The sequence below is a fragment of the Ictidomys tridecemlineatus genome, chromosome 3 (genome assembly GCF_052094955.1).
Source record: "Ictidomys tridecemlineatus isolate mIctTri1 chromosome 3, mIctTri1.hap1, whole genome shotgun sequence".
NCBI lineage: Eukaryota > Metazoa > Chordata > Mammalia > Rodentia > Sciuridae > Ictidomys > Ictidomys tridecemlineatus.
The window spans coordinates 6,394,567-6,412,679 of record NC_135479.1 but is presented as its reverse complement, the minus strand read 5'-3'; the positions used below and the strand labels follow the sequence as shown (position 1 = coordinate 6,412,679).

Below are 18,113 nucleotides of genomic sequence, written 5' to 3'. Positions count from 1 at the left end.
TGGAACCCACACCCTCGGCGCGACCCCGCCCCCAGGACAAGGGGCTGGACGGGTTCTGGAACGCTCAGACGCCGCGCGGGCGGGGATTGGTCCGTCTTCCTCCGTCGGTTCCTCGTAGTTCGCGGTCTCAGTCCCTGGGACACCTGCGCTCTCCGCCCGTCCGGCTGAGCAGGGATTCCCTGCTGCTCTCCCTCTCGCCTCCCAGTTCTTAGGGCGCAGAGAAAGGCTGGGCGGTCGCGTCTCCCGCCCCCGACGGGACCCCACTTCTCGCTGCTGAGCAGTCGCCGAGCGAGATGAGCGCGGACGCGGCAGCCGGGGCGCCCCTGCCCCGGCTCTGCTGCCTGGAGAAGGGTCCGAACGGCTACGGCTTCCACCTGCACGGGGAGAAAGGCAAGGTGGGCCAGTTTATCCGGCTGGTGGAGCCCGGCTCGCCCGCTGAGAAAGCGGGGCTGTTGGCTGGGGACCGGCTGGTGGAGGTGAACGGCGAGAATGTCGAGAAGGAAACCCACCAGCAGGTGGTGAGCCGGATCCGCGCCGCGCCCAACGCGGTGCGCCTGCTGGTGGTGGACCCCGAGGCTGACGAGCAGCTGAAAAAGCTTGGCGTCCAGGTCGGGGAGGAGCTGCTGCGCGCCCAGAAAGGGCCAGGACAGGCCGAATCGCCGGCCGCCACCGAGGGGCAGGGAACTGGCGCCGAAAATGAATCGCGTGAGGCCGAGAAGAGCCAGCCGGAGCGGGTAAGTCCAGGCGGGGGAAGAGATCTACGCACCCCGGACGTCCAGCCCTCCTAAAGCTCTAGCGGCAAGAGGGAAACTGCTTCCGCCCGCCGACCCGGCGCCCTCTCAGGTCCTGGGCAGGCGTGGGGCTGCTCTGGCGACTCCATCCCCCTGCCCAGACTGGCCTGGAAGACTGAGCGCTTTTGCCGCCTGCACCTTTCTTTGCCCCTTGCCCATTTAGAAGGGCAGCGCAACGGAGCTCAGTCCCTTTTTCCAAGGCTCCTGTCCCTCGGAACCCAAACCTGCTCCTTCCTGGGGTCCTCCCTGGGCCACCCCAGCCCGCAGCTGGGACGGGAGGAAGGCCCCTCTGCCCCAGAGGTGCCAACTTTCTCTAGGGCCACTGTGGGTGGTAACTGAAGGTAGGGTGATGGCGAGTACGTCCCACTCAAAAAGCTGGATGAATAACAATCCCCTTTCAGTGCTGAGCCCCCGGTGTAGGAAGGGCCCCGGAGGCTCTCCCACACCTGCGCGCTGCCATTCAGCCCCCTGCTGTGTTTATTATAACGTCGCCGGCTGGACTTAGTCTTCCCAAAGTCCAGAGTGACTTCTAAGAAAGAGAAAGCCCCAACCGCTTAGGGGCAATGTGTGGGGGTGGGGATAGGGAGGAGGCGCCAAGGCGTCTTGAGAGGGGTGGCTCTGCCACCCAGGAGGATTTATGATTCTTAGGAATGTGAGGAGTAAGCGCTAGCTCTTCAGGGAGCGGGAGGGAGAACCTTGGAGGGGGAGGGGAAAGATGGTTGGGGGAGGGAGCAGGCGCTCTGCCAGGCCCAGCCCTGGTGCTGGGAGCTCACCGTGAGCCGTGGTCTCCCCCAATTGTCACTGCTAACTCCGGTTCTGGGACTGCTGGCAGGCTGGCCGCTTTTGCCTATGTTTAGGCTTTCCCCAAAGGATCCCAGTTTGGATCAGCTGCAGGAGGGGCCACTGGCAAAACTGGAGCTGTGGTGCTGAGCTTTTATCCCAGGAGAGCAAGGGGGTGGTGTCAGGGTGCCAAATGCGGGAGCAGGGCCTCTTTAGGTCCACCAGCTCTCTACCTGCAGCGAGGCAGGGGTGTCTCTGGAGCCAGGAGGATCCCATTGACAGAGAAAGGGCACAGTTCAGCACTAAGGTAGAAGGTGGAGCCTGAGAGGACCAACTGGTTTGGTGGAAGTGAGGTCACCAGGAGCCCTGTCCAGCCAGAGCTGGGTACTGGGAATGCCAGGCCACTGGGCTCCTACTTCCTGACACTGCCAAGCTGGCATTGGCAAGGGGTAGAGGAGAATTTGAAGCACCCGTGACAGGGAGTTGACACCAGGGAGTTGGAACAGATGACCTCTCTGCCCAGGCAGAAACTCAGGTGATCTTTGTGCGGAGTCCATCGATTGTTCCTCGTTCCCTTTTCTTTCCTTTGGACTTTGGCACCCGCACCAATAACACCCCCCACCATCCAGTCGCACTGTGTCCAGCTCCTCCCTTTTCCCTTTTGGTTCTGCTTCTGGGTCCCAGAGGGTGGGGGTGAGGGGGATGGGGGGAGGCAGATCTGAAGGGTCAGCACAGTATGTGCTCTCCATCACACCATGGGCCTCCTGATCTCTGGGCTGCCCTGGGTGAGCACAGAAGCAGGTTCCCCCAGATCATGGTGTGACACCTACATTTGTGTGTGTTCCTTAGGTGGAAGATGGGACACCATTGCCAGGCAAGTCAGCCATTCTCGGAGATTTGATTTTTTCCCATCTATAGAACAGGAGTACTATTGTAGGGAATTTTAGAAATAATGGGAAGTTCTAATCCCCACTAGATTCTGAGTTTGGCACATTTATGCCCAGATCCTCCATTCCCAGCTCTGTGCAGCCAAATTCCTCAGCTTTATTCATACCCAGTCAGCACTGTGAAGCCCATCCAGAATAAAATCCTCATATACCAGAAGGTGGCCCACCCTGCTACTCCAGAAACTATCAGTGAAGGTTGTGGGTTTTTTTTTTTTAATCCTTAAAGACATCCCTTTCCCACATAAAGCGTCTAAGAATGTGTTGCAGTGTGGGAAATGTTCTGTTAGTTCTTGTAAGTGACAAGGTGCTACGTGTGGCTGCTGGCACACGGCTGGGAGGACCAGCCCACCAGGTCGAGAACCACACAGGGCAGAGGGTAAGGGGTGCCTGGAGCCCTGTCATCCACACTGGGCATTCTAGCCCAGTCTAGGTGGAGGTAGGCTTCCTGACTTTTTTTTTTTTTTTTTGGTACCAGGGATTGAACCCACGGTATCTTAACCACTGAGCCACATCCCCAGCCCTTTTTAATTTTCTTTTTATTTTGAGACAGGGTCTCCCTAAGTTGCTTAGAGCCTCACTACATTGCTGAGGTTGACTTTGAACTTATGATCCTCCTGCCTCAGCCTCCCAAGCCAATGAGATTATATAGGCATGGGCCTCCTGATTTCTTGATGGCCTCACCCACCTTCACTCATGGGAACAGAGGAGCAGCAACCCTGTTCTGGGGCTTCCCCATATAAAGCCCTTCTCCCTCCATTAACCCCAGTCACAGCAGGAGGCCTAAACTCCTGAACTAGGACCCAAAGTGACAAGGCAGGCCTGAGCCAGCTCAGCATCTACTGGGGCAGCCTGAGCCAAGTTGCTTCACCTCCCTAAGCCTTCATTTCCTCTTGTGTAAATTGGGGGTGAGGGCAGTGACCTCATGAGGTTGTTGGGATTACATAAAATTGTATGACCGTAATCTACTGCATAATTGTCACCACCACATTAACACGTGTTCAGGAGGATTCCATGCATCCTAACCTTGCACCAAATATAGTTTAGTAACAAATTATTTTTAAGTATTTTTTTTTTTAAAGCTTCACATAGCTAAGCATGGTGGCACATGCCTATAATCCCAGCTAATCCCAGCAAGAGGAGGTTGAGACAGGGACAATTGCAAGTTCCAGGTCAGCCTCAGCAATTTAGTGAGACTCTCAGTGGCTTAGTGAGACCTGTCTCAAAATATAAAAAGAACTGGGGATATAGCCCAGTAGTAGAGCACCCCTGGGTTCAACCCCCCAAACCAACCAAAACAAAAATAGGGCTTCACATAATGGTTGCCCCCACTTTTTAGCAAAGAAGAAATTTGACATAATATCTGCAAAATTATGCAACTACATACCTTAAGTCACCCAATACCTGGGACTAAGTAAGTGCTCAATAAACATTGGTTGTTGGCATTTGAATTCATAAATAGTTAACTATAATTATTACACCCCACCCATGGGATAGCCGGCACTGAATCTGTCTCACTAGTTGGGCAGGTGCAGTGGTGGCCAAGCCCAGCCCTCAGAAGGGCTCAATCGATAGTCACTGTTGTTCAATAGCTACTTGCTGTCCCAGGGACCTCCACAGTCTGGCAGCCCACTCTCCCTACTGCCCCCATAATCCTGGAAGCCACACCAAGGGTTCAAATTCTCCTTGAGCATGCCATACCCTCTCGGTATTCGTTGGACTGGAAATGATCCTGTCCCCTTCTGCACTAGGGACACTCTTTAAGACCTCTCACCTCCCATGGAGACTTTCCTTGATCCCAAAGGCAGAGAGGCAGAGCTGGCCCTTGGATTCCTCCTCCTCTTTGTCTTGTATCTTTGATCGCTCTTACCACACACCATTTCAGTCATCTCTCTGTGACCTTCTCCTCCATTTCATGGCAAGCCCCAGGGCAACAAGTGCAGCTTATGTGCCTTGCTATCCCTAGCACTGTGCCAAGCCCATAGGAGGCAGGTGCTCAATAAATAATTTGGATTAATGACTGAATACCTAGCAGCTGTGTGGGATCTTTGTCCCAGTGCAGCACACCGGGCTTATTTGTGCCTCCAGCACACCCAGAGATTGGAATTCCAGATAGAATATACCCACTTACTCTTCTTGCCTGCTGGCAGCTTCCATTTTAAGAGCAGGAATCCAGAAATCTAGCTCTGCTGCTTGCAGGCTCTGGAACCCTAGGAGTTTGCTGTTCCCTGCAAGCCTCAGCTTGCATCGGCACCCATCCCCCACCCGGGGTTGCTGGGAAGATTGGATGAGATGACAGGTGTGAATGTGGAAGAGCCCGGCTTGAGGTGGGTTCCCCTCAACCTCGATGGACCCTGATCATGGATCCCAGAGGCAGACAGTCCGATGCCTTAGGTAGCAAGGTGGGTGGGTGGGGGGCACAGCTAGCTGTCCGGCTGTCAGCCTCTCTCCCAGGGCAACCAGGTTTGAGCTGCTTGATGCTTGCACTTGAAGCAAGCTGTGCACTAGTTTGCCTGTGGCTGCCTCCTCTTAAGTCACGGGTTTGTGATTGTTTTCTCTACTGGTGCAACAGCAGAGCCCCTGGTTGTCACTCCAGGCTCCCGTTAAATTGTATCAGTCATTCTGGAAATTATTCTCTTGGAGGTCTCCAGAAAGGAGCTTCCATCCCAGGGAAACTCGGTTAGATAGGGGGCCTCCCCAGATTTCCCATCCCTGGGGTCCCTGGGAAAGCAGGGAGCGGGTGGTAGGGAGGAATTAGAGGAACAAGGCAGTCTGCCAAGGCCTGTCGGGGCTGCGGGCTCTGCATGGGAGAAACCAGAGCTCTGGGCCCCATGAGCAGCTGTGCCTTTGCTCTGCCCTTTTAAGCTAGAGTGACCCTCCCTGGGGGGGATTCAGATTTGCAGGGTGCCTGCTCAGTTCATGCACGTGACTAGCCCTATTCTCTGCCTGTGGAGACTGAGACTGGTCAGTTTTGGCAGTTAGGTGGCCAGCTCCAGGACCCCCAGCTGGTGAACACAGAGCTTAGTGACCAAGTCTCTCCATACCTGGCCCCCAGCCTCTGCTTGCTGGCTCTCCTGCCACCTGAAGCGCAAGGAGCACTCCCCGCCCCCAGGCTGGCCTTAACTATTGACTGAGCCCTCCCCTCAGCACGGGAGAACCTGCCACGTCCCCAGACGCCTAGGCAAGTTTAGGTTCCTGTTTCCTGAAAAAGGACAAGTGCTGCAGATTCCCTGAGGTCAGGTCACCTGGAGGCAGCCGAATAACACGCAGAGGCCCAGGTCGCTCTGCTGTGAATGAGGCCAGAGGCAAAGGCGTGGCCTCTCCCTGTGCTTCTGAAGATATGGGGCCCTTGAGCCCACGGGTTTAGAAGAGCGAGTTTGGGGCTTTCAGCACAGTGGCTAAAGACCCCTAGATCCGTGCTGTCCTTCGCCAGAGCCACTGGCCAAGTGAAGCTCTTGGAGTGTGCAAGCCCAGGTGGAAATGTTGTGTGTGTATGAAATGAATTCTCCACTCTGAAGAAGCGGTGCAGGTCGAATCTCTCTTATCCAAAATGCTTGGGAATGGAAGTTTTTTAGATTTCAATTTTTTTTGGAATATTTGCATATATATGGAATATATAGCTCGGTGGTAAAGTGCCCCTGGGTTCAATCCCTGCTACCAATAGAGAGAGAGAGAGAGAGAGAGAGAGAGATCTTAGAGATGAGATCCAAGTCCAAATACAAAATTCATTTGTGTTTCATGTGCGGCCTGCAGCTGGTTTTATATGTTATTTGGATAATTTTGTACAGGAAACAAAGTTTAATACCATGGAATTTTCCATTGGTTGTATCATGTCTGCACTCAACAAGTTTCAGATTTTGGAGCATTTCGGATTTCAGTCAGATCTTTAGGTTAGAGACCTTAACAAATGAAATAAAATTTCTTAGTTTTAAAAACAGGTGACTACATGTTGAAATGGTAATATTCTGGATACATTGTGTGACGTGAAACTTAATTTATCTTGTTTCTTTTTACTTTTTTTTTTTTTTTTTTTGGTATGTGTGATGCCGGGGGTCAAACTCAGGGCCACGCAGGTAGGTGCTAAGCAGACTCTTACCCCCGAGACCCCTCTCTTTTTTACTTTTGAATGTGGCTAGTAGAAATTTTGAAGTTGCCCACAGGTTGGCTTCTTTCTCCTGCATAGTGCTGTTCTAGGTCCCTGTTCAGTGTCCTCCTCTCACCTGTGTGTTGTTTGAGCAATTCTCTGTCTTAACCTGGGTCTTCTCATCTGTGAAATGCAGGCAGTAACACTGCCCTTGCAGGGTTATAATCGGGTTTTATTTTGTTTATTTTTGTGGTGGTGAGGATTGAACCCAGGGGCTCCTTCATGCTAGGTGAGTTCTCTCCCACTGGGTTACATCCTCAGCCCTATAATTGGGTTTTAATGAGAAGGCGCCCCCGGCACAGTGTCTGGCACATAGCAAGTGTGGGCTAACTAACTGGCAGCTGCCCTTTGTTATTTCGTTGTTGAGCCCCAATTTTACAAGCTCCTGACGGTTCTCATTTAGCCTTTTGGGAGATAGAAGTTAAACCGGGGCATATTCTGGGAGGAGGCTGAGGGATAGTGGAGCGCCTACAAGGCGGGTGGAAGGCCTGGGACGGCCACCCTGGATGGTGTCCAGCCAGGCAGCAGCCCAGGTGCCAGCCTGCTCCATCCCAGGCTTGCCCAGCCCAGAGACCTGGGCCAAACTCCACTGCACTGTAGGTCTCTTTGGCAGCAACTGGGAGAAGACACGACCAGCCAGAGGGAGAATCTGGCTCAGGGTCCCTGACCCAGAGGGATTGGAGAAGCAGCCCCAACCCTAGCTCATATCTTTCACCTGGGCCCCCAGAAAAGCTTTCCCACTGGAAAGCAGGAAGCATAGGATCCTTTTATTTATTTATTTATTTATTTATTTTGCAGAGATATCTGATATTCCTTGACCTGTACAGATGCAGGGGGAGGGGTCCTGTAGGGAACAAGTGGTGACGTCAGGGCCCTGGGGCTCAGGACTAGTAGTAATCAAGCCCACTGGGCCTCACTTGGATTGAGGAAAAGATACCTTCAGCTGACAGATCTGGACATTGGCACAGTGTTCCAAGTCCTGGTCACTTCCCACAGAGCAGTATCCCATGCCACCTGTCACGGGGCAGCTCTCCCTTGAAGAGCCAGCACCCGGCCCAAGCCTGTGTCCCCAGAGTATATGGAACTAATGGAGCTTCCTCCCATATGCCCCCAGTCCCCCCCCAGCTCCTCCTGCCCTGCCCCCTCCCCTGCCCCTTGTCTTTTGTTGGCTGCTTTCTGTTGGGGCAGCCCAGTACCAGTCTATTTACATGACAAGAGCCCTGGGCTGGCTGGGGGAAGGGCAGTCTGTAGAGATGGGGGTCATCTCTGTTGTACCTTAACCACCTTGGTGGTCTTCCTGCTCCCCTAGCCCATCCCTCTGGGACCTACCTCTGCCTGACCTTCAGGAAGTGGTGGAAGCAGCCTGTCCGTCACCATGGCATCAGCCAGGGAGGAGCTGGGCCCAGCGGGGCGTTGGCCCCCAGCCGCCAGCTCCCCAGAGACGTCAGTCACCAGGATTAGGGTATCCACTTTCCCCAGCCTTCCAGGTGGCTGCTGGTGGAGCCTATTGAATTCCTTGCCCGCTGTCCGCACCCTGAGCTGCAGGGGTGGAGGTGATGGGGCGGCCACTTAGGGTGGGGCTAGGCCAACTGCCTGAAGAGAGGGATGGCGGGAGAGCTTGAGAGCCCGAGGGTAGGAGAAAGCTCAGCAGAGGGTCTGGCTGCCCTCCTGGCGTGGTCTTTTCTGTAGAGCCCTCCAGCATTGTCTAAAATTGAGCATGGTAGGCTCACCCAGCCTGAGCCACCCCAGCCCCTCCGAGCCACCCTGGGCCACCATTGCTGCATACTATTATTCTTGCTTCTGGGTCTCCATGAATCTCATCTCTGAGCAGATCCTGATTTTTACTTCCAACCTTTCAGAACTTATTGGGAGGCTCTGCACAGACTCTGGGGCCACGTTCCTCTGAAGTGTCCCCTTGACTCCCTGCTCTGGAGCTAGCCCAGACAGGCCAGGCCTCCCAGACCCTGGAGGCTGCCACCAGGGAACTCCTGGTTCCACCCAGGCTGGAGGGGGCCACCTGATGGGCTGACTCAGCAGCTGTGTTGACCCCTCCTGGGAACACCTGGGTGGCTTCCCTTGGAAGCTGATCTCCCTGGTCCTGCAGGAAGCCCCCATTGCCCTCCTGTTCATGGTGGGAGTCTCCAGGGACTTGGCCAGGACAGGCTAGCTGGGGCTCTGTAGGCATTTGAATGCTGCAGGGGAGGGAGTTCCTAGGGCTTCCAGCCTCCTGCCCTGAAGCCACTGTAGAGTCACCCAGAGGGTAGTGAGGCAGGTCACAGTGGGTGCCTGCTATGTCCCTCTTATCTGCATGTTGGTCAAAGGGGCATCTCACTCGGCAAGGAGTTCTGGGGTGACTCTTGCTGAGGCATAAAGTAAAGGAAACTCACAGCACAGAGACCTGGACCAGAAGGGTGATGGGCATCAGCAGGGCAGCTGGCCCAGCCCTGCCAGGGAGTACGAGCCGCCCGCCCCCCCAGCCCAGGCATGTCCACTGTCCTGTCGCCCAGCCAAGCTTTATCCTTCCACCTGGGCCACAGCTCTGGCCGCAAGAGGCACTGAGCACCGGAAGGAAGGCTGTGGTCGGCTCCCAGGCTGCCTCCTGGCAAGGGACTGCAGCCAGGGCCAGGGCCAGCACACTGTGACTCCTGCTGGGGTCTCTGCTCCACCTTGGTCACCGGGTCACTTGGATTCTTCAGGACCAGCCCACGGTGATGGAAGGAGAGCAGCTTAGAGTTCTGGCTGGTGTCAGGCAGGGGCTCAACTTCTCTGAGCCTCACTTTACCTATCTCATAAGCAGCTCTCAAGCCCCAGCCATGTGGCTATGGGAAGACTCTTTGGCCTGAGGGGACCACGGAGGGAGGTGGGAAGCAACTAACATTGGAGCTGCCCCCGGCCCATCCCAGACGTTCACCCTCCCACTTTCTCAGGGTAAAGGACAGGGATCCTACAGCTCAGGGTGGCTAAGGCAGAAAGCTGAGCCTCTCCAGGTGGGGGGGCAACTGGTCAGACCTGTTCCTGCTCACCTGGGCCACCTGGGGGAGGGCCTGCTGGCAGCTTTGTGACAGGATTAGCTGGAGGGGAGAAGAGCCTTACTCCCGGAACAGAGGAGGGGGTGCTGGGGTCTGTGGGAGGGGCCAGGCAATACCTGTGAGTAACAGTGTGGTCAAGGAAAACTGGGGCTCAGGGCTCCCCAGCAGCCCCTGGGGAGGGGTGCCTTTGGGTGCTCTCTTATTGTCCTATGGTTGGAGATGAGGAGCCCCTAGTCCAGATTTGGGCAAGGCCACTAGGGCAGGTCCCAGCCCTCATCCTCCTTCCCCCCTGGCCTCGCCACACCTACACCAACATCCTGAAGACCTGCCCAGGCATTTAAAGGAAGGCAAAGTCACTCTCCAGCCCCCACCCCTGCCCCCAGAGGGTGAAGGGGGGCACAGCTCCCCAGATGGTGGCTGGCAAGTTGGGGCATGAGACCTCCCGCCCTCCCCTTCACTCTCCCCACCCCTCTCTGGCCTCCCCCTTCTGCACTCCCAGCTGGGGATCTAGGATCCTGAGCAGCCTGGCACCGCCCTCCCCCTGTGGCTGACTCCTGACTCCTTGCTTCCCTTGACTGTTGAATGGTGGGGACGGTGTGGAGTCCAGGGTGCTTACGGGCTTGCGCTTGCGAGCATGCCCACACATGTCCTTATCTCCCAGGGCCTCCCAGCAACTTGGAGGCAGGGACAGTAAGAAAGGACTAGAAATGAGGACCTTGAGGCTTGGAGAAATAAATGACTGGCCCCAGGTCATGTGCAGGGGGACAGGCCTGGGGGTGGGGTAGCACTTGGGTTCAGGCTTTGGCCCACTCCCACCCATATTCTGTCCAGCTGTCTGTCATGCTGTGTGTCTTCAGGTTGTGGCTTCAAAGCTGAGCTGCCTTAAGTTGGGCAGAGGATGTTGAAATCCGTTTTCAGCTGTGCTCCCAAGAAATCTGCATGGACCCTATTAGAGGCTCAGCTTCCCAGGCACAGCCACCCTGGGCTTCCTTGGTCCCTGCCCTGCTTTTCCCAGCACCCCCATTCAGGCTCCTTGGGATCAATGACAGGGTCTCTGGGTTCTAGTGCCATCTTCATCCTCTGCTGGACCTAGAGCCCTGTGGATGGTCCTGTCCGGTCCAGGGCCCCTCACTGTCCCACCCATCAGGTTTCTAGTTCCCTGGCTCTTCCCTGTTCCCTTTTGGCTGGGCAGTGTGGCTTGGCAGGGGAGGAAGGGCGCCTGAAGAGTGAGAAGGGCCCTAGAGGGAGCGTGCTGGCCGCTGTCACTCACACCTGCCCCTGCTCCCTAGCGAGAGAACAGGTAAAAGGACTGGGGTCCCACTCGTGTGCCTAGGGACCCAGCTACACGACAGGAGTGCCTCATTCCCCTCTCCCTTCAGGAGGGCCAAATGGACCATTAGGAGGGATAAGACCTGGGCCATGTCCCCCTCAGGGCCACCCGGGCAGTTTGCTGCAATGCTGCATGTCCACACAGATCTTCTGGGCACCCAGAGTCCCTTGCCATGTTGTGCAGGATGGGGGCTATGTGTTGCTTGCTGGCCTTCGTGGGGAGAAGGTCAAGCAGAGGGCACATTGTGACATGGCCACGGACCTTCCATTTCTCCCACAGCATGAGCTTCGGCCTCGACTCTGTACCATGAAGAAGGGTGCCAACGGCTACGGTTTCAACCTGCACAGTGACAAGTCCAAGCCAGGCCAGTTCATCCGGGCAGTGGACCCAGACTCCCCGGCCGAGGCCTCCGGGCTCCGGGCCCAGGATCGCATTGTGGAGGTGATGCCCTCGCTCTCTTCCCCACACCTCCAGGCTCTTCCTCCTGATCTCTGGCCCTCAGGCCGCCCCCCTCATCCACTGCTTGTTAGCCTGTGGGGCACGGCCAGCCCTCAGGTGCTGGGGGAGTGGGCACTGCATAGGGGCCACGGCCACAGCTTCCCTGCTGCCCTGGTGCCTGAGTGAGGCTTTGAGACTCATGTCGTGCTCTTGTGCTGTGTTCATGAGAAAGGAAACGTGAACTGAACGCTTGGGCTCGTCCCAGAATCACAGTCTGAGAACCTTAGAGCCAGAGATCAGCTCTCCCAAGACTTCTCATTTTACACGTGAGAAAACCAAGGCTGGGGGTGGGGGGAGTCAGGGGACAGCCTGCGCAGGCCTCCAAGCCTGGGTCCTGCCTCCCAGCTGTGTTTGTTTAGTCTTGTCTGCGTATTTTCTTTGGCTCTTCCCATGTGTCCTGCCTCCAAGCTGACTGTCCAGCCCTAGAACCGCTGGCCTAGCTCAGGATTCCACAGACCCGGTGGGCACAGTATCTGCAGGTGGGACCTTCTCCCCGCCTGCCCTAGAAGTGAGACCTGTGCTGACACCACCCCCACACACCCCGCTTTGCAGGTGAATGGGGTCTGCATGGAGGGCAAACAACATGGGGACGTGGTGGCTGCCATCAAGGCTGGAGGGGACGAGACCAAGCTGCTCGTGGTAGACAAGGAAACTGATGAGTTCTTCAAAAAGTGCAAAGTGATCCCATCTAAGGAGCATCTGAATGGTGAGTGGAATGTGCAGCCCAAGGTGTTCCTCCAAGTCCAGGATGTGGCCAGGGGCGAGGGGTGGGCTTTGACGCCTCATCCTCCCACTTCAGGGGAGGCCCAGCAGCGTGGGTTGGCAGAGAGTGGGGCCCTGGGTAGGGAAAGGACACAGGATGGGCAGTGGACTTCTGAAGATGGCCTGTGAAGAGGTCAGCCGGCCTGAATGAAGCTGGTGAGAAATGGCATAGCTTCTGGCTTCCCAGCTGCAGCCACAACACCAAAGAATGACCTGAGCCCTTGTCCCCTGCCCCCAGCAAGTTCTCAGGATAGGGTGAGGAAAGGGTTAACTCTGGGGCAGCCTCCAGCCTTTGCTGGGCAGATCAGAGTCCAGTGACAGGAGCCCAGTGCCTCCCCACCCCCTTCTGCCCGCCCTCTGTCAGGTTGTCTTGGAAACAGGCTTGCTGGCTCTGGAGAGCAGTGGGTCCCCCTTCGTTTCTGGGGCCCCTGCCCTTTCCCTCCCCCACCCTCACCCTGCTGCGCCTGGCACCTCCCCCTGCTCATGCCAAGCCAAAGGGTGCAGGGCTGCTGTACCAGGGCAGGGAGGGGTTAAGCAGCCTCCTGTCCCTGCTCTGGACTTTCTCCCTGGGAAGATGGCTCAGGGAGGGGGGTGCCCGCTGGGCCACACTGAGGGTGGAGCCTCTTTGGACTTTGCAGTGGGTGGGGCTTCCCTGAGGGTCAGGGTTATATTTGTAGGAGTGGGATCCACATGACTCAGATGCCTGGCTGAGGGGCCCATTGGGGCAGCCCTGTCCCCCTCTAGCTCTATCCCTGGCAGCCTCCGGGCATGGGATGTGGGATAATCTCCCAAACTTATAGAAACCAGGCAACTCTGGTAATTTCTCAGTTAGGAGGAGAATGAGGCCCAGAGAAACCCATCCTTGCTCTTGGGGACCTGATATGGGGACACAGCTCCCCAGATGCCATCCCCTGCCACCTTCACCTCCTCCATCCTGGGACAGTCCTCCCTTTTGTTTGTCTCCCTGGCCAGGAGACCTGGGAGGGAGATGCCTGGAGGGAAGGGGAGAGTGAGTGTCCTAGAATTTCCCTGCCCTGCTGCCATGGGCAGGCTGGGGGTATCAAAAGAAGGACTCTGCCTGGCTGTGCCCTGGACCAGGGACGGGGGAGGAGACTCATTATCAACTAGGAGTTCAGAAGAAACCCACCCAGGCTGATGAGTCCCTGGAAGGGGACAGCACCCGCCTTGAAGGCACATCAGGGGCAATCCCAGGCCCAACTTTTTTCCCTCTGATCCCTCCTGTCACCACCAGGTTTTCTATTGGCTGATGGGGAGGACACTGCCCTTGAGCCTTCCTGTCCCTTCATTTCCAGGTGGCAAGTAGGAGTTGGACCTCTTTTACCCAGCAGAGGCAGGTGCTAAACATAATCTGGGGTGTGTGCTGTCATATCAGCACCACCTGGGATGCATGTGAAAGATGGGAAGGGCCAGGGCTGCCCGGGATCTGTTCTTAACAGGCTCCCCAGGTGAGAATTAGGCAATCCATCTAGAACTTCACCCCATCAGAGACAGTGTTTTTCAAACAGTTGGTAGTTCATCAGCAGCTCCTGGGTTCAGTTTAGCAGATAGAGACCAGCACATTAAAAAAAAAAAAAACATTTTTTAGCATTTTAAAAAATATGTATTTTTAGAAGTTGATGGACTTTATTTTATTCATTTATTTATATGCAGTGCTGAGAATTGAACCCAGTGCCTCACACATGCTGGGCAAGTGCCTTTACACTGAGTCACAACCCCAGCCCTGGAGACCAGCACATTTATTTTAGTAAAATTTAATAGACAATATCAAAGTCCAGAGCCAGGCGCAGTGGCGCACACCTGTAATCCCAGCAGCTTGAAAGGCTGCGGCAGGAGGATCACAAGTTCAAAGCCAGCCTCAGCAAAAGCGATGCACTAAGCATTTTAGTGAGACCCAGTCTCTAAATAAAATACAAAATAGGGCTGGGCATGTGGCTCAGTGGCCGAGTGCCCCTGAGTTCAATCCCTAGTACCACACACATACATACATACATACACACACAAAAGGTATTAAAGACCATTGCACTGCAGTAAAGGTAAGTATTGTTTTGTGACACTTTTGTCATATACACAATCTTTGTGTATACTGGGTCATTAAAATGTTAAGTGTACTTACAGTGGGTTGCAGTCAAAAAATTTTTAACCACTGACACAAGATCTGATGATCTGCTACAGCACACAGCTCCGGCCTCTACCACTCACCCAGAGCTTCTGTACTCACCTTTACTCTCCCCCCCACCCAGGTCCTTTGCCTGAGCCCTTCACCAATGGGGAGATACAGAAGGTAAGCACAGTCCCCTACCTACCTCTCTGGCTCCCAACCCCAGAGGTGCAGGAGATGGGTCAGAAAGTGGCACAGTTGGGAGGACAGCCTTTGGCTCAAGCTGAAGCCTCAGGGCCCAGTTCCAGCTCCTTCCTGAACTCCACACTATAAAAGTGCCAGTGTACCCCTCACCCCTGCTGAGGGCCAAGACTGTCACGCAGGAGCGTTCTGGCTGGGCCCCTCAGCAGCCCGCCATCCTGGGTGACAGGCCCCCACTTCCAATTCCCCACCATACAGAAGAGACCATTCTTCCCCCCAAGAACAGAGCTCCAGTGTCTGGCCACACGCTGCCAGCCCTGCTGCTTCCAGCCTGGGTTGGAAGAACAAAGCCCCTCCTCCCAGGCAGAGGGAAGCGGGTGAGGCCGGGGAAGGAATGGCAGGCTGGGTGCCAGCTGAAGCCATGGAGGGACCCAGGAAGGGGCTGAACGCCAAGCTGACGCCCCAGCCAAAGCCTTCACTCTGAGACAGCCGACTCAGGCAGGCCCCAGAGAGGAGTCTGAAGATTCTGCTTCAAGGCTTCTTACTCAGGGGCTCCTGCCTGGGGCCTTCTATTACCCTGCCTGTGGGTTAGTACCCCTCCGTCCTGCTCCTTCAAGACCCTGCTTCACTGCTTTGGGGTTAAGGTTTGGAGGGCCATGGAAAGCCCAGGAAGCAGGACATATATCCCCCATGTCACATAGAGAGGGCTCTCGAATCCCTGCTACAAGAAACCCCTCAGAGTCACTGGCCCAAAGGCAAATCGATGCCCAAAGCCATAGTGGGCAGGAGGAGGGAGAGAACCATTCAGTAATCCCACCCACCCAGGTGAAGGAGGAACCCGGCTGCCCTGATCCTTTAAGAAATGTAAAAATGTAAAGCTGGAGTCTGGGCTGATGGCCAAGGCCTGGGCCGTGCTTCTCAGACTGAGATTCCCAGCTTCTCTGATCAGACATTTCCTGCCCCATTCCCCACAACCCCCATACCTTCCCTCCTATGACAGGACAACAGTCGGGAAACCCTGCCTGAGACAGCCTCAGAGAGCCCCAGGCCAGCCCTGGCGAGATCCACCTCCAGCGATACCAGTGAGGAGGTAGGTCTGGAGCAGGGGGTTGGCAACTGGGTTAACAGAAGCCGATTCCCAGGCCACTCTGGCTCCTGGCACCACAGACTGCCTTGGAGGTCACATGCTGAGGCGCACTCTGTTCTTGTGACCTGGCTTCCCCTGGGCAGGGCCTCAAGGGAGCCACCTCACTAAGGCTGAGGACCAGGGAGCCTCACCAGCACTGACCGCCTGCTTTCTTCCTCTGTTCCTCTCTACAGCTAAATTCCCAAGACAGCCCCAAGAAACAGGACTCCACAGAGCCCTCGTCTGCCTCCTCCTCTGACCCCATCTTGGACTTCAACATCTCCTTGGCCATGGCCAAAGAGAGGGCCCACCAGAAGCGCAGCAGCAAGCGGGCCCCGCAGATGGACTGGAGCAAGAAAAACGAACTCTTCAGCAACCTCTGAGCACCTGTCCACCAGCTGCCAGCCCCTATCTGACCTCCTCCCCACCCGCTCCCCAACTGCCCACCAATCGACGTTTAAATCAGCACCAGCGTCTCCCTTGATGAATCCGATTTCCCTAGAAACTTTGTCCTTCCCTTACCTTAGGGAAGGCGACTTTCTGTTGTCCATTCCAATCACAGAGCAGATTCTGTCTCCCCCTTCCTGAGGGCTTAATCCTACCAGTTGTTACCTTGCCACATGCCTGGGACATCAAGGATTGTGGAGCAAGGCCAGAGGCCATCCTCCTTCATGACCCCATGTAATGGCTGGGTCTGAGGCCGAGCAGGAAGCTGACTGCAGCAGTCCCTGCTCACCATGGACAGGACTCCCATCCTGGGAGATGCGGCTTGGGCAATTTTTGTTGATTTGATTTTTTTTTAAGAGTACAGTATTGCAGAGTTTAGAGGGATTTTTGTTCTTTGATTCTCATGATTTTCCTGGTTGTTGCATCTGGGACATGGCAGTAGCCTCAACCTGAAATTTTTGCCATCCCCCCCTCCCCTGCCACACACACAACACACCTGGGCAGCCTGGGGAGGGCTTGGCTGCCCGCTGCCCTTCCCTGAGCCAGGCACCACCACTGTAAGGAGACTCCTTCCAAAATTCAGCTGATTTCTCCAAACTACGCCAGCCTCTGCGTCTTCCTTTGGAGCCTTGTCCTCCTTCTGGGTGGAAAGTGGGAAATAGAAAAATAAGTGTTGGGCTGGGGTTGTGGCTCAGTGGTAGAGTGCTCGCCTAGGACATGCGCAGCCCTGGGTTTGATCCTCAGCACCACAAATAAATTTAAAAAAAAAAATATATATATATATATATATATATATAAAGAAAAGAAAAATAAGTGTCCCCAGGTTGTCTTGGCTGAGAGGGTAAGGTACTGTTTGAGGAAGGACTGGTGGCTTTAACCTGAGGGCCCAGGATCCCTGGGGGGAACAAGACCCACCCTACTCCTATGCTCAGCTCCAGGTTTGTGCCCTGCCTGTGTGGCCCCTATGCAATCAGGACAGGTGTGAAGTGGGAGCTGAGAGTCAGAGGCTCCACTGGTTCCAGGGGTGCCGCCCAGATGGGGCCTGGGGGGCATGACAGTGCACACCTGTAATCCAAGTGACTTGAGGAGGTTGAGGCAGGTGAGTGCAAGTTCAAAGCCAGCAACTTAGTTAGGCCCTAAGAAACTTACACCCTGAGGGGGGAAAAAAATGTGAAGCCTGGGATGGAGGCGGCTCCATGAGCAAAAGCTTCGACACTGCCCATAGCCAGTGGGGTGCAGGATTCCTGGGAGCAGGCTGAGCTGGCGCCAGATACTCTATCTTATCTGGCCACTGACCTGATTGGAGGGCAGCTGTCCAGCACTGGGGGAAAACAAACTGGTCCATGAGCCCCAGGACATGCTGTGAAACAAGGTGGGATCTAAGGGACTTTCCAAGGGCAAAATGCCCTGCTCCTCTGCAAGAGGCCCAGGTCCCTGCTGCCTCTACCACCTGAGGCCACATCCTGGAAGTCTGCCCAGGGCGGCCTGTGAGAGCTGAAGCTGCAGGGCCAGGAGGTCCCAGAGCAGGTGCTCAAAGAGCAGGTAAAGTTGGCCCTGGGGACTTTCTTCTCCTAACCTTCAGGGAGGCCACTAAGAACCCGGTTCCTGGATTAAGGGCAACAAGTTAGTAAGAGGCAAACCAGGGAGGGGAACTATGGTGCCCTGGGGGTTGAGAAGAGGGCCAGCCACTATCTGGCCATCTCATCTCCCTCATCAGAGCACCCACTGTCCTGTGCTTTGCTCAGCTGGGCCTGGCCTCTCCCACCCGACCCTTGCCTCTGTCCTTTTGGCCCCAGATGGAGTATACCCCCCCACACACATAGGCGGAGCAGGTAAGGATAGCCCCAGAAGGCCCCTCCCTACCTCACCTGCTAGGCGGAGAAGCCCTGGGAGACCTTTGACTCTGAGACAGGGACAGGTAGCTCAGAGGGAAATGTCACTT

At 55.6% G+C, this 18,113-nt stretch overlaps 1 protein-coding gene across 1 annotated transcript; it reads left to right on the top strand.

Annotated features, from left to right (window-relative positions):
* The first annotated feature begins 52 nt into the window (after nt 1-52).
* On the top strand, nt 53-16,771 carry Nherf1 (NHERF family PDZ scaffold protein 1). Its single transcript, XM_005332525.5, has 6 exons — nt 53-734; nt 11,298-11,459; nt 12,069-12,222; nt 14,540-14,580; nt 15,599-15,688; nt 15,919-16,771. The coding sequence occupies exons 1-6, from the start codon at nt 294-296 to the stop codon at nt 16,105-16,107; spliced, it is 1,077 nt and encodes a 358-aa protein (XP_005332582.2). The 5' UTR covers nt 53-293; the 3' UTR covers nt 16,108-16,771.
* The last annotated feature ends 1,342 nt before the right edge of the window (nt 16,772-18,113 follow it).